General features: G+C 44.8%; 1 protein-coding gene and 1 pseudogene across 5 annotated transcripts in view; both read right to left on the bottom strand.

Annotated features, from left to right (window-relative positions):
* The window catches only part of LOC129529923 (protein SSX2), a 38611-nt gene that overhangs the window by 18158 nt on the left and 6829 nt on the right, over positions 1-13624 (bottom strand). Inside the window, exons 7-9 of one of the 5 annotated variants that reach the window (XM_055375988.2) lie at positions 12004-12081; positions 11130-11234; positions 10063-10668 (exon numbers count right to left, since the gene is read on the bottom strand). In XM_055375988.2, the coding sequence (XP_055231963.1) occupies positions 11134-11234; positions 12004-12081 (179 nt within the window). In that variant the 3' untranslated portion in view covers positions 10063-10668; positions 11130-11133. Of the gene's footprint in view, positions 1-10062; positions 10669-11129; positions 13224-13624 lie in introns of those variants that run through there. The other 4 variants (XM_055375986.2, XR_010132470.1, XR_008675443.2 and 1 more) reach the window with 4 other exon arrangements.
* On the bottom strand, positions 502-802 carry LOC129529924 (protein S100-A11-like; annotated as a pseudogene).

Below are 13624 nucleotides of genomic sequence, written 5' to 3'. Positions count from 1 at the left end.
GGTGCAATGGCTCACACCTAAAATCCCAGAGCTTTAGGAGGCCACTTGAGCCCAGAAGTTCAAGATCAACCTGGGCAACATAACTAGACCCCCATTGCTAAAAAAAAAAAAAAAGAGAGAAAGAAAAAAAAAAGGAAAGATAGATGGAAAAGAGAAAAGAAGTATGGTTTTATAACTACCTGCAGGTAGGGCCTGCATGAGGTGGTGGGTGTACTTGAGAGAAGAGAAGAGGAACGGAGGAGAGGAGAGGGGAGGGGAGGAAAGGGGGGGAGAAGGGCAAGGGGAGGGGGAGGAAGGGGACAGGGGAGGGGGAGGAAGGGGACAGGGGAGGGGGAGCGGTGGAGCGGCACGGAGGAGGGAATGGTTTTATTACTACCTGCAGGCAGGGCCTGCATGAGGTGGTGGGTGTGCTGGGCCCAGGGTACGTGTGGGCTGTGAGGAGATGGTGATGGTGAGGCTGGAAGGAAAGGGGGTGGCTTGGAAACCAGGCCCAGGGGATCCTCAGATCCGCTTCTTGGAATGGGCAGCCTTGAGAAAAGAGTCATGGTAAGCGACAGTCATGCCATCCATCAGATGCAGACATTCTTGGAAATCTAGCTGCCCATCACTAGTGAGGTCCAGTTTCTTCATCATGTGGTCAAAGACACTGGGGGCCTCTGGTTCTTCATGAAGGCATCCAGTTCTGTATTCATGAAGCTTGGGAACTCCATCTTGGAGTGAGTGCTATCGTAACCATCCTTTCCAGCCTATTTCTGGAAAACAGCAATCAGGGACTCTCTGTAGGGCTGGAGACTTTTGCCATGTTGGAGTTGAATGAGGCACCAAGAGCAGGTTTTTACTGGACCTGTGTAAATAACCATATTGCCATAGGAATATTTACAAATAGTTTTCAAATTCTGGAGGAATTGAGTAGTAAGAAAAAGCAAACATTTCCATCTCAGTTTACAAAAGTATACTTCACAAAATTATTATAAACTATAGATAGTTTAACAGAGAAAATTTTCTCCTTTTTTTTTCATTTTTTTGAGAAAGGATCGTGCCCCGTCGCCCAGGCTGGAGTGCAATGGTGCAAACACGGCTCCCTGCAACCTCTGCGTCCCGACTCAAGTGATCCTCCCACCTCGGCCTTGCAAGTAGCTGGGACCACAGGTGCGTGCCACCATGCCCAGCTAATCTTCTTATTTTTGTTTTTGTTTTTGTAGAGACAGGGTTTTGCCATGTTGCCCAATCGGGTCTGGAACTCCGGGGCTCAAGCGATCCTCCTGCCTTGGCTTCCAAAGTGAGCCACCACATCCCACCAGAAAATTTTCTTAAATGTGGAAAACAAAACATTTAGGTAAAAAACAAATAAAGTTTTATTTTCTTAATTTCTTTCAGAAACCGGGTCTCCTATATTTCCCAGGTTGGTCTTGAACTCCTGCACTCAAGGGATCCTCCTGTTCCAGCCTCCAAAAGTGCTGGGATCAGAGGTGTGAGCCACTGCACCCAGCCCAAGAATAAATAAAGTTTTAAATAAAGGTCACAAAAACATTATGGGTTATTTAGCCTCATATAATTAATGTTTGTTCTGCTTGATCTTGATAATCAGTTGCATGAACCCATCAGTTTTCGTTAAGAGTTTTCAAAAATAATTCATTTAGTTCATTGATCTGAAAGTTATTACAAATCTATATTCAATAGTACTTGTTAAAATATTTTTTATGAATCTGATTCTGGATGCCTTTAGAGAAGAATCAGCACTGTAGATGATAAAGCTTAGAATAGTAACGATTAAAATCCGATGAAAGTTCAATAATTGACAAGGAAATTCAGTTATTTCTATTATAGAGAGAATTTTAAGATAACAACCAGAATCATGACTAATGGCATCACACCAGGACCATCAGACCTCTGTAAATTTTACATGATCTTCTGAACATTAACATCAATAATATATCTATGTAAATGTAAACACCAATTAGTATTTTTTATTATCTGACATTGTTTTTCATATAATGTAACATATCAAATAAGCCTAATGAGAGACACATTCTTTGAGGCTCTCCAGGGGCCTCACTGGTAAATCTCAAAGTCAATTTTAGGTTAAAAAGACTTAAATTAGAATTTGATTAGTTTGTTCAACAGCAATAGATAAATTAAAAAAGAATTGCGTTTTGGGGAAGTTTGTCAAAGATGTTAAAAGGCTCAAAACACTTGTGCAAAACAGGATCATGGGTCACTGTGAAATAATAGTCACTCATTTAACCAGAGTGATAGTCCACAGACTTCAAAAGCAATACAGAAAGTTACATGGACTTAAAAACTTACCCTTTCAAAGCTCAGTTTTCCTAAGCAAGAAGAAACCTAATTAGTAGGCCGGGCGTGTTGGCTCACCCCTGGAATCCCAGCACCTTGGGAGGCCGAGGCGGACAGATCACTTGAGGCCAGGAGTTCAAGACCAGGCTGAGCGACATGGCAAAACCCCTTTTCTACTAAAAGGACAAAATATTAGCTGGGTGTCGTGGCCCACGCCTGTGGTCCCAGCTACAGGAGGCAAAAGAATTGCTTGAACCCGGGAGACAAAGGTTGCAGTGAGCCAAGATCCCGCCCATTGCATTCCAGCCTGGGCGACAGAGAGAGACTCCATCTCAAAACAAAACCCTAGGATCAACAGAAAGGAATGCCTGGGTTAAGATAAAGGATTGTGGAGACCCAAGTTCTTATTTGCAGAGGAAGCCTTCAGGTACTAGGCTTCAGAGAGACTAGGTTGTAACATGTTTCTTATTAGACTGAAAGTCTGCGTTGATGTTGATGCCAGAGAGGTATAATGAGGCATGCCTGACCCCCACTTCCTGTCATGGCCTGAAACCATCTCTCAGGTTAAATTTTAAAAGAGCCCTGGCTGAGGAAGAAGTCCATTCAAATGGTTGCGGGTTGGCGGGGGATAGGATTTTATTTTTGATCTACAAGTTCTATAAGATAAAAGTGCATACATTTTAAGGAACAAGTCTGCTGCCTGATGTATGGACCACACAAAAAGTTCACCGAACTGTCCAATGCCATAACCACAGACATTCGAACGACAAATCAGGACGAGAAGTTGACGTTTCCACACTATAGACAGCTTTTCCCAAGACGTCAGAATAAGTCTTCATATCGTAATGAGACTCTTACCCCCTGAATGTCTACATTTTTCACTTGACAGAACCCGACGCCCAAATCCTTTACCTCACCTAGTGGTCCCTTTAGAGTTGGCACTCTGCTTTAATTCAACCCAGTCCTCAAATGCTACTCAAAGACTACAAGAGGTCTCATTCAATTCCCCCATAGCTTTTTGATTTGTTTAGCTGGTGGCCCTTAGGCTTGGGATCTTGGTTCAAAACCATTATACAAACTAAATTTATTATACTATTGCTAATTATAGCTGGGTGTGGTGGCTCACGCCTGTAATGCCAGCACTTTGGGATGCCAAAGAGGGGGGATCATTTGAGGTCAGGAGTTCGAGACCAGCCTGGCCAACATGGTGAAACCCCATCTCTACTGAAAAGACAAAAATAAGCCAGTCATGTTGGTGGGCACCTGTAATCCCAGCTACTCGGGAGGCTGAGGCAGGAGAATCGCTTGAACCCGGGAGATGTAGGTTACAGTGAGCCGGGATCACGCCACTGCACTTCAGCCTGGGTGACAGAGCAAGAATCCATTGCAACAAAATAAAATAAATAAAATAAAATAAAATAATAAAATAAATAAAATAAAATAAAATAAACAATTGCTAATTATTTTGGAATTATGATCTTTGAGCTCCATACTTGTTGCCTAATATTTGTTAAGCCAGTTCTCCCAAGAAAATAATGTTAGCCCAGTGCGTCAAGATGATTGCTAATACAGATGGGACTAACAAGATGGAACTTGATGCTGAACTCCAGGCAAACCTGCCCAAAATTTTTTTTCCTTCTGTCCTCTTTGTGGCTCAAATATGGCCCATGTCCCTGATCTAGACTCCCTTACCTTTCCCTTGACATGGGATAAAGACAACCGGCACAGGTCCATCCTGGCATGGAGTGACAGTGAAGCCTCACTTTAAGATGGCCGATCAGTGAGGTTTTGAAAGAAAGATCTTCATCAAAAGAGGGAATGTGAAAGCTGATTGTGCGAATGAACCAGCTTCTCCAGTGCCAATGAGCCTCATTTCAAAACAATATGTAACATTTTTCTTTCTAATAAAGCTTCCAACTTCTGTTTGCTCGTTGGACATACTGAAGACCACCCTAGTCTGTGTGTATGCCCTGAATTGCAATTTTGTGATTCCCAAATACAGCATTTGATTTAGGGATTTGTCTCTATAATTTATTTTGACTTTGACACAATTAACCAGTATGATGTGCTTAAAGGTTGCCCCACCCCCTGACAGGGTGAGTATTATACTGAATTTAAAAATTCTTTCTAGGCAGGGCATGGTGGCTCACATCTGTAATCCTAACACTTTGGGAAGCCGAGGTGGGTGGATCACCTAGGGTGAGGAGTTGAAGACCAGCCTGGCTAAAATGGTGAAATCCCATCTCTAAAAAAATACCAAATTAGCTGGGCGTGGTGGCACATGCCTGTAATCCCAGCTACTCGGGAAGCTGAGGCGGGAGAATCACTTGAACTTAGGAGACGGAGGTTACAGTGAGCCGACATTGCACCATTGCACTCCAGCCTGGGCAACAAGAGCGAAACTCCATCCCGAAAAAAAAAATCATTCTATTACAATCTTGATAATTGCTTTGCTTTGCATCTTACTATGGACTTGTTGGATATCTAGGTGGCTGTAAACTACGCAGAGAAAGATAGAAACAGCAGTGGAGATAATTAGAAAATTGTAGTGTTACTATAAAAGAATAAGAAAAGGGGGAAATTGTAAGGGTAACTAAACATAAAATTGAATTTTTCCTGTTGCCAAGAGGGAAGAAGAAACCTGTCTCCATTTCACTTTCCTTAGAGCATTTCCTTGAGAAAATTTGTATTTGTAAATTCTTCCTTTGATCTGTAAGCCTCTGGCCATCCTAGAACCCAGGAATGTCTTGAACTTGAACTCCGGGCCTCAAGTGATCCTCCAGCCTCAGCCTCCCAAAGTGTTGGGATTACAGGCGTGAGCCACCACGCCCTGCCCCTGAAATGTCTTTCTTCAGGGCCTTGGAGCCATCTCTTCGAAATGTGAACATTGAGGAAGATGATGTCCTTGTCTCCCTGTCACCAGGGGAGTTTAGCCTAGATGCCTTGCTCTAAGCTGTAAGCAGCTGGTTGTCGTAGAGACATGAGTTTTATTTTTCATTCAGATAAAGGCAATTAACTAACACAGATGGGTACTCCAGTTACCTGATGAACTTAGGACTTGCCTGGGAGCATTTAGTGTTCACCCTTGGCTGCTGCCATTCAGCCAGGCCAATTACCTACATATCTGGACTTTCCGATTTCTGCTACCACTTTTTATTGTTCGTTTGTTTTGCTTTTTTTTTTTTTTTTTTTTTTTGAGGCGGAGTCGCCCTCTGTTGCCCAGGCTGGAGTGCAGTGGTGTGATCTCAGCTCATTGAAACCTCTGCCTCCCAGATTCAAGCGATTCTCCTACCTCAGCCTCCCGAGTAGCTGGGATTACAGGCGCGTACCACCATGCCCAACTAATTTCTGTTATTTTTAGTAGAGACGGGGTTTCTCCATTCTGGCCAGGCTGATCTCCAACTCCTGACCTCATGATCCGCCTGCCTTGGCCTCCCAAAGTGCTGGGATTACAGGTGTGAGCCACCACGCCTGGCCTCTGCTACCACTTTTGGATTGTATGAAACACTACACTTCCAAGTGTGGGATCTGGCTTCCCAGACAGCTGCCAAAGGGGCGGGTGATGCAATCTAGAAGTGTAGGGGAGTTCGTGCCTGTGGGATATCTACTGCCTGTGAAGTGAATTTTCTTTTTATTTCTTTTTCTTTTTTATTTAGAGACAGAGTCTCTGTCGCCTGGGCTGCAGTGCAGTGGCCCGATCTAGGCTCACTGCAATCTCTGCCTCCTGAGTTTATGTAATCCTCCCTCCTCAGCTGCCCTGGTAGCTGGCACTACAGGCATGCAACACCAATGCCTGGCTAATTTTTTCATTTGTATGTTTAGTAGAGAAGGGGGTTCACCATCTTGGCCAGGCTGGTCTCGAACTCCTGACCTCAGGTGTTCCACCTGCCTCAGTCTCCCAAAGTGCTGGGATTACAGGCATGAGCCACCGTACCCGGCCTGTCACATTTATTTTGGAGAATAAAACAGGTTGAGTCTTGTGCCAAAATGCAGGGGAAGCTGCACCCAGACAGGTAACAAAATATTATATACAATCATAGATAGGTTTACTACATACCAATAATAACCATTTAGAAAACCAAATTGAGAAAAATTACACTTTCATAGTGACAAAAGTACATAAAATATCTAAAACCAGATGATTGGAGCAAGATGGCAGACAGATCCCATGCCCCACTCAACATTCCATTGAACTGAGAAGAAAATGTTTTCAAGGGTCAACTCTTAACAGTAGAGGAAAATAAGAAAACATGTCAGCGGTCCACCAGAAATATTGAGGCATTCCTGGGAGATAGAGTAGATGGGATCAGACTGATAGAGAAACCCGAGGAGACAAGACCACAGCTCAAATCACTGTAGTAAAGAGATGCTGTTTGCTTTTTGAGACAGACTTACTCTGTGAGACAGACTTACTCTGTTGCCCAGGCTGGAGTGCAGTGGCGTGATCTCGGCTCACTGCACACTCCGTCTCTCAGGTTCAAGGGATTCTCCCGCCTCACTCCCCGCAGTAATTGGAATTCACAGAGGCCTGCCACCACTACCGGCTAATTTTTGAATTTTTAGTAGAGACGGGGGTTTCACCCTGTTGGCCAGGCTGGTCTCAAACTCCTGACCTCAAGTGATCTGCCTGCCTCGGCCTCCCAAAGTGCTGATATTACAGAGTGGGTCACCGCGCCCGCCCAGGAGATTCTCTTTGTAACAAAGCCTCTGAAAATCTCCAAACCCTGAATCAAAAAAAACACGGAGCTGGAAAGGGCCTTAGGATAATCACATCATGTAGGTTAATTTAAAAGTTCATTAGAGGAACCAACCCAAATGTCCAACAATGATAGACTGGATTAAGAAAATGTGGCACATATACACCATGGAATACTATGCAGCCATCAAAAACGGTGAGTTCACGTCCTTTGTAGGGACATGGATGAAGCCGGAAACCATCATTCTCAGCAAACTATCGCAAGGACAAAAAACCAAACACCGCATGTTGTCACTCATAGGCGGGAATTGAACAATGAGAACACATGGACACAGGAAGGGGAACGTCACACACCGGGGCCTGTTGTGGGGTGGGGGGAGGGGCGAGGGATAGCATTAGGAGATATACCTCATGTTAAATGACGAGTTAATGGGTGCAGCACACCAACATGGCACATGTATACATATGTAACAAACCTGCACGTTGGGCACATGTACCCTAAAACTTAAAGTATAATGAAGATAAAAAGTTCATTAGAAACATCTGAATCAGCCAGATTCCCCTCCAACGCCACAGACAGATTGGCTGGCAGTAGCCACTTTTGCCTCTAAGATGAAACTCTGATAATTGTTCATTAAAGAAAGTGAAGGCCTGGCGAGGTGGCTCACACTTGTCATCCCAGCACTTTGGGAGGCTGAGGCAGGAGGATTGCCTGAGGCCAGGGGATCCAGACCAGCCTGGGCAACATAGTGGATGCCGTCTCTATAAAAAAAATACAAAAACTAGCTGGGTGTGGTGGCGTGTGCCTGTAGTTCCAGCTAGATCAGAAGCTGAAGTGGGAGAATCCCTTGAGCCTGGGAGATCGAGGCTGCAGTGAGCTGTGCTTGCATCACTGCACTCCAGACTCAGCGACAGACTGCGATACTGTCTCAAAAAAAACAAAAACAAAAACAAACAAAAAAAAAACAAAAAAAAAACCAAAAACAAAAAACCACGAAAAAGTAATGTATCAGGACTTGGTGTAACTTCAGCCCTTTACAGTAATAATTGAGGAGAGAAACACATTTGTGGAGAAGGGACCATGTTCACTCTTTATCTATCCATGATAGACAGATAGTCCGGAGCTTTACATACCCATGTAACCTAAGGAAAAATGTTCCCTGTCATAACTCACAATCTTCCTGCCACACTACGTTGCACCTGTCTTGTGGGCTGGGGGACCCAACTTATGGATCCCATCGTCCCAGGGAGAAAGAAAAATCAAATGCTTCGGTATCTCTTTTAGGGTATCCTCTCCTCTATTTGCATGGAGGACATGGCACTCAATATCTAGTAGCCGAATGTTACATTTGTGTAATACAAAACTATATTGGGATAAAATAGAATTTGTTCCCTCTGAGACACAGGTAGAGGCACGTCCACACTGACCTGGGTGGCAGCCACCTCTTCCTGCAGTGCCAGGCAGGGCATGCTCACAGATCTGGGGAAACTCTGTTGCTCCTGGAGCTCCACAATCTCCTTCCTGGCACCCTCTCCCTCTGGTGGCTGTGACAGCCCACATGTGGCTTTGTCTCCCCTGCTTCTTTGCCTGCCCCTCTTCTGCCCACCCTGCATATCTCTGTCTCCCACTGTCCCTGCTGTGACCACGAATGCCTCTCCCTCCCTGCACTCTCTCTCTCCTAGGGCTCCTTGTCTTCGGTAAATGAACCCACAGCCTTTACATTTTGATTGGGGTCAGAGCCCAGGGCTTGTTCAATTCCCCTTCCCTCCACCACACACACCTGTCCTCCTTAAAGTTTCTGAAGTCAGTGAGCTCCAAACTCAGCCCCTCCTGCACCTGCCAGCTGTAGGACCTCTGACAAGACACCTACCATCTCTCTGGGACTCCGTCTCTCATCTATTATATTGGCATAATGATGATAGTGTCCTCCTTCGAAGGCTGGGGAGAACCAGAAGGCCAACGTGATGGGCCATGCACGGTCAAAACTGCTCCAATCCTGCCTCCACCTGGGGCTGGTGTTTCAAGTCCATTGCGTGTGAATGGAGCTTTGATGTCTTCATTCACACACAGTGGTTTGTTCTAAAATAGAATCCCCTCTGCCCTGCCCTTCCCCACAACTGTTTCCCCTCCACACTGTGCAATGGTACATGCGACAAAGAACTGTCCCATTCCCAAATCATCGTCCCCACCCCAGCCCCCAGGCCTTTCACTGGTGAGAACCTTGATGCGCCGTCTCATGCTTCTGTCCAGGGGACTTTCGCGCCGACTGCTCCCCTGCACGGAGACTAAATGGACTCTTCTATTCCCTGGCCATCACAGGGTCTACAATGCATGCATCTTCCTCATTCCTTCATGTTCCCCAGATGACGATTTCATCTGTGTCTCCTCCCACGTACTCCCAAATGGACCGTCCCAGACCTTGAACCCGAAAATCATTCAGAGAGCAAAGGCCAAGACGCCCAAACACCTGCTGAAGAATCCTGCTCCAGGACTGAAGTGTATAGTCTCTATCAAAATAAAAACTGGAGGCCAGGCATGGTGGCTCACTCCTGTAATCCTAGTACTTTAGGAGGCCAAGGTGGGAGGATCGCTTTGGCCCAGGACTTTGAGACCAGCCTGGGTAACAGAGCGAGACTTTCTTGACAAAACCTAAAAAAATTAGTGGATCATGATGGTGCATGCCTGTAGTCACAGCTTCTCTGGAGGCTGAGGATGGAGGATTGCTTGAGCCCAGGAGTTTAAGGCTGCACTGAGCTATGATCATGCCACTGCACTCTAGCCTGGACAGAGCAAGACCACCATCTCTAGAAGAAACAAACAAACAAACAAAACCCAACAACTGGAAACATCCTCCTCTAGAACGGGGGTCAGGAACTCCTGCCTGCCTTGTTCCCTGACGTCGCTCCAGCACCTAGAACAGCGCTCAGCACGAGGACGCACTCATTAGTGTTTTGTTGAATAAATGACTCCTTTGACACAGCAATTCCACTTCTAAGAATCTTTCCTAAAGAAATATGCACACACGTGCACAGAGCTGTGTGCACAATAATTGCACGAGCAAACAACTGGGGAACGTTTGCAAAGGTTTATTTACTGTCAGTGACTGCTACAGGGGAATCGGATGAGGGGAGTACATGCTGACCAGGAAACAGAGTGAGCTGGGCTTGACCAGGACACATGGCAATGGGAAAAGCAGATGGGAGATGCTTATACTGGTACTTGGTGTGTGTGTGTGTGTGTGTGTGTGTGTGTGTGTGTGTGTGGTGTGGTTTGTGTGTGTGTGTAAATGCAGAGGAAAAAGTCTGAAATTAAACACTCAGAACTGCCCTCAGTAGTCACATCTGGGGAGAGAGGAGGTTAATGCTGTTCCATGCAGAGGTAACTGACAATACTTGTTTTCTAAGGTAGGTGCATGGATACACAAACCAAAATATGCATTAAGTATGTCTTGCTCATCAATGAAAATGTTAATATCTAACAGAATGACACAGTGTAAGAAAATACAACGGAAACGCCAACATCGAACTCTTGGCACGCTAAGAAAAATGACGCTCAACTTTTCACTGTTGTGAACACTTGTTTTCACTTGATGACGAGGGGTCCGCAGCCATGCCCATGTTCGTGAAAGGTCACCACGTTCTGCTTCTCATCATGGGCATGTGTCGTATCCCCGAGGCTGAGGCAAGAAGAGAGAAGGAAAGTAAGTGGCAGTGAGTTCCCACCACGTGGCAACTCAATCTCAACTCCTCCTGACCTGCAGACCCTGCACACTCCGATTCTGCCCTATCTCAGGACCTGCACACACCTTCCACGGTTCCTCGAAGTGAACCATCTGTTCATGCCACAGTGACTTCCTCGCCTGGGTTATCAATTCCTAGGCTAGAGGAAGGTGTGGCCCGCATATCAGGGCTGACCTGGGGTTTGGGACCCCACAGCATCCTGGGTAGGGAGCATCCCTGGATATATACAGGGCAGGGAGTAGAAAGAGCATGGGAAATCTCATCGTTCAGCCTCAATGCTGTACACTAGAAAATTATAAGGGAATGATTTGGGGAGCAAGTGACAGATGGGATACCAGTATCATAACAGAATAGCACATCTGCAGGGATGTGGGGGGTGAGTGGAAGGTTCTCTTACGGAGTTACTCGTCATCTTCCTCAGGGTCGCTGATCTCTTCATAAATCACCAGCTGCTTTCTCTCACGCAGTCTGTGAGTCCAGGCATGTTCCCCCCTTTTGGGTCCTATGATGGAGAATAGTTGGAAAGTGAGGGTTGGGTAGGTTGGAGAGTGTTAGGCTCTGTTTACTCAAAAAAAGGAGATGCCTGCTTCCTCCCAAGTGCCCATGGGCCTTCTTTATCCAGTTTTTCACATTCTCTGGCTTAGAGAGGCTGAGACCTTAGATCCACACCAGCATAGGCCAAATGCCGATTAAAGTTTTAGCTTCTGGCTCCTTCCCTTCTCAGGCTTAGATTCCCAACCTCTTCACTTACGGGAACATTCCCCCATACCTCCTTTCATCCAGCACGTATTTGTTAAGGCCACACAGGCGTACCTTGTTCTGTTGCACTTCATGTTCATACTGCTTCGCAGATGCTGCAATTTTTTTTTTTTGGAAATTCTCACCAATTTTACACTTTTCCATTATTATTATATCTGTTACAGTGATCTGTGATCAGTGAGCTTTGATATTATTACTACAATTGTTTTTATTGTTTTTTAGTGTTTTAAAATAATTTTTGTTCTTTATTTTGTGGGTACACAGTAGGTGTATATTCTTATGGGGTACATGAGATGCTTTGATACAGGCATGCAATGCATGATAATCACATCATGGAAAATAGGGTATCCATCCTCAAGCATTTATCCTTGCCTTACAAACAATCCATTTATGCTCTTTTAGTTTTTTTAATGTACAATTAAGTTATTATTGACTATAATCACCCTGTTGTGTGTAATTGTTTTGGGGGGTACCATGAACTGCACCCATAGAAGTTGACAAACTGAATCGACCAATGTTGTGTGTGTTCTGACTGCTCCACCGATGAGCTGTTCCGCGTCTCTCTTCCTTTTCTTGGGCCTCCCTATTTCCTGAGACACAGCAATACTGAAATGAGGATTATTAACAACCTTACAATGGCCGCTAAGTGTTCAAATGAAAGGAAGAGTCGCATGTCTCTCGCTCTAAATCACAAGCTAGAAATGGCTAAGCTTAGTGAGGAAGCATGCTGAAAGCCAAGACAGGATGAAAGCTAGGCCTATTGCACCAAACAGCCAAGCTGTGAATGCAAAGGAAAAGTTCTTGAAGGAAATAATAGTATATAATGCAAAGGAAAAGTTCTTGAGGGAAATAATAATACTAATACTCCAGTGAACACACGAATAAGAAAGCAAAACTGCCTTACTGCTCAAATAGAGGAAGTTTGAGTGGTCAGGATAGAAGACGAAACCAGCCACAACATTCCCTTAAGCCAAAGTCTAATTCAGAGCAAGACCAGAACTCTCGTCAAGTCCATGAATGCTGAGAGAGGTGAAGAAGCTGCAGGAGAAACATGTGAAGATAGCAGAGGTTGGTTCATGAGGTTTAAGGAATGAAGCCGTTTCCGTAACATAAAAGTGCAAGGTGAAGCAGCAAACCCTGATGGAGAAGCTGCAGCAAGTTATCCAGAAGATCTAGCTAAGATCACTGTTGAAGGTGGCTACATGAAACAACAGATTTTCAATGTAGATAAAATAGCCTTCTATTGGAAGGAGATGCCATCTAGGACTTTCATAGCTAGAGAGGATTGATTTCAACTTTGAAAGAAGTTCTACTGTGGGTAAAATGCTATCCAATAGCATCACATACTACAGAGAAATCCTTCATGAAACGGAGAGCTAATCGATGTGGCAAATTTCACTGTTGTGTTCTTTTAAGAAACTGCCACAGCCACTCCACCCTTCAGCAACCACCACCTTGATCAGCCAGCAGCCATCAACACCGAGGCAAGACCCTCCACCAGCAAAAAGAGTGTGACTCACTGAAGGCTCAGAAGATTGTTAGCATTTTTAACAAAGAATTATTTTAAAATTAAGGTATATACATTTTTAGACACAACGCTATCACACACTTAGTAGACTACACTATAGTATAAACATAATGTTTTTATGCGCTGCCAAACCAAAAAACAACGTGTGTGACTCACTTTATTGCAGTGGTCTGGAACTGAACCTGCAGTATCTCTGAAGTACACCTGTATTGGGTAACAGGCATGGCATTGAGCTGAGTCTTAATCAGGTAATGATCCCAGGTAATCACAGATAGAATTGCTTGAGCACCTTTCATGTCATCAGGCCTTCTAGATTAAATTTAATGTCTCCAAACAATTTATGAACTATGATTCTTTATTTCCATCTTACGGACTAGGAATCTGGAGCTGAGAAAATCTGAAAGACTTGCCCCAAGTCACATGGTTTTTTCTATGGGTGACAAATCAAGTCTGTCTCTGGAAGTCATGTCTAACATCTCATCTGGAGCTGGGCGAGCTCCTCAGCCCAGTCTGGACCCAGGGTTATCTGGGATCCATGCCACACACCCAGTCCATACACCTGAACATCGCCAGGGAAGCCAGAGGGACTGTTCCTGAATTGCTTC

This window comes from Gorilla gorilla, chromosome X, assembly GCF_029281585.2.
Source record: "Gorilla gorilla gorilla isolate KB3781 chromosome X, NHGRI_mGorGor1-v2.1_pri, whole genome shotgun sequence".
NCBI lineage: Eukaryota > Metazoa > Chordata > Mammalia > Primates > Hominidae > Gorilla > Gorilla gorilla.
This window is presented reverse-complemented; position numbering and strand designations above follow the sequence as displayed.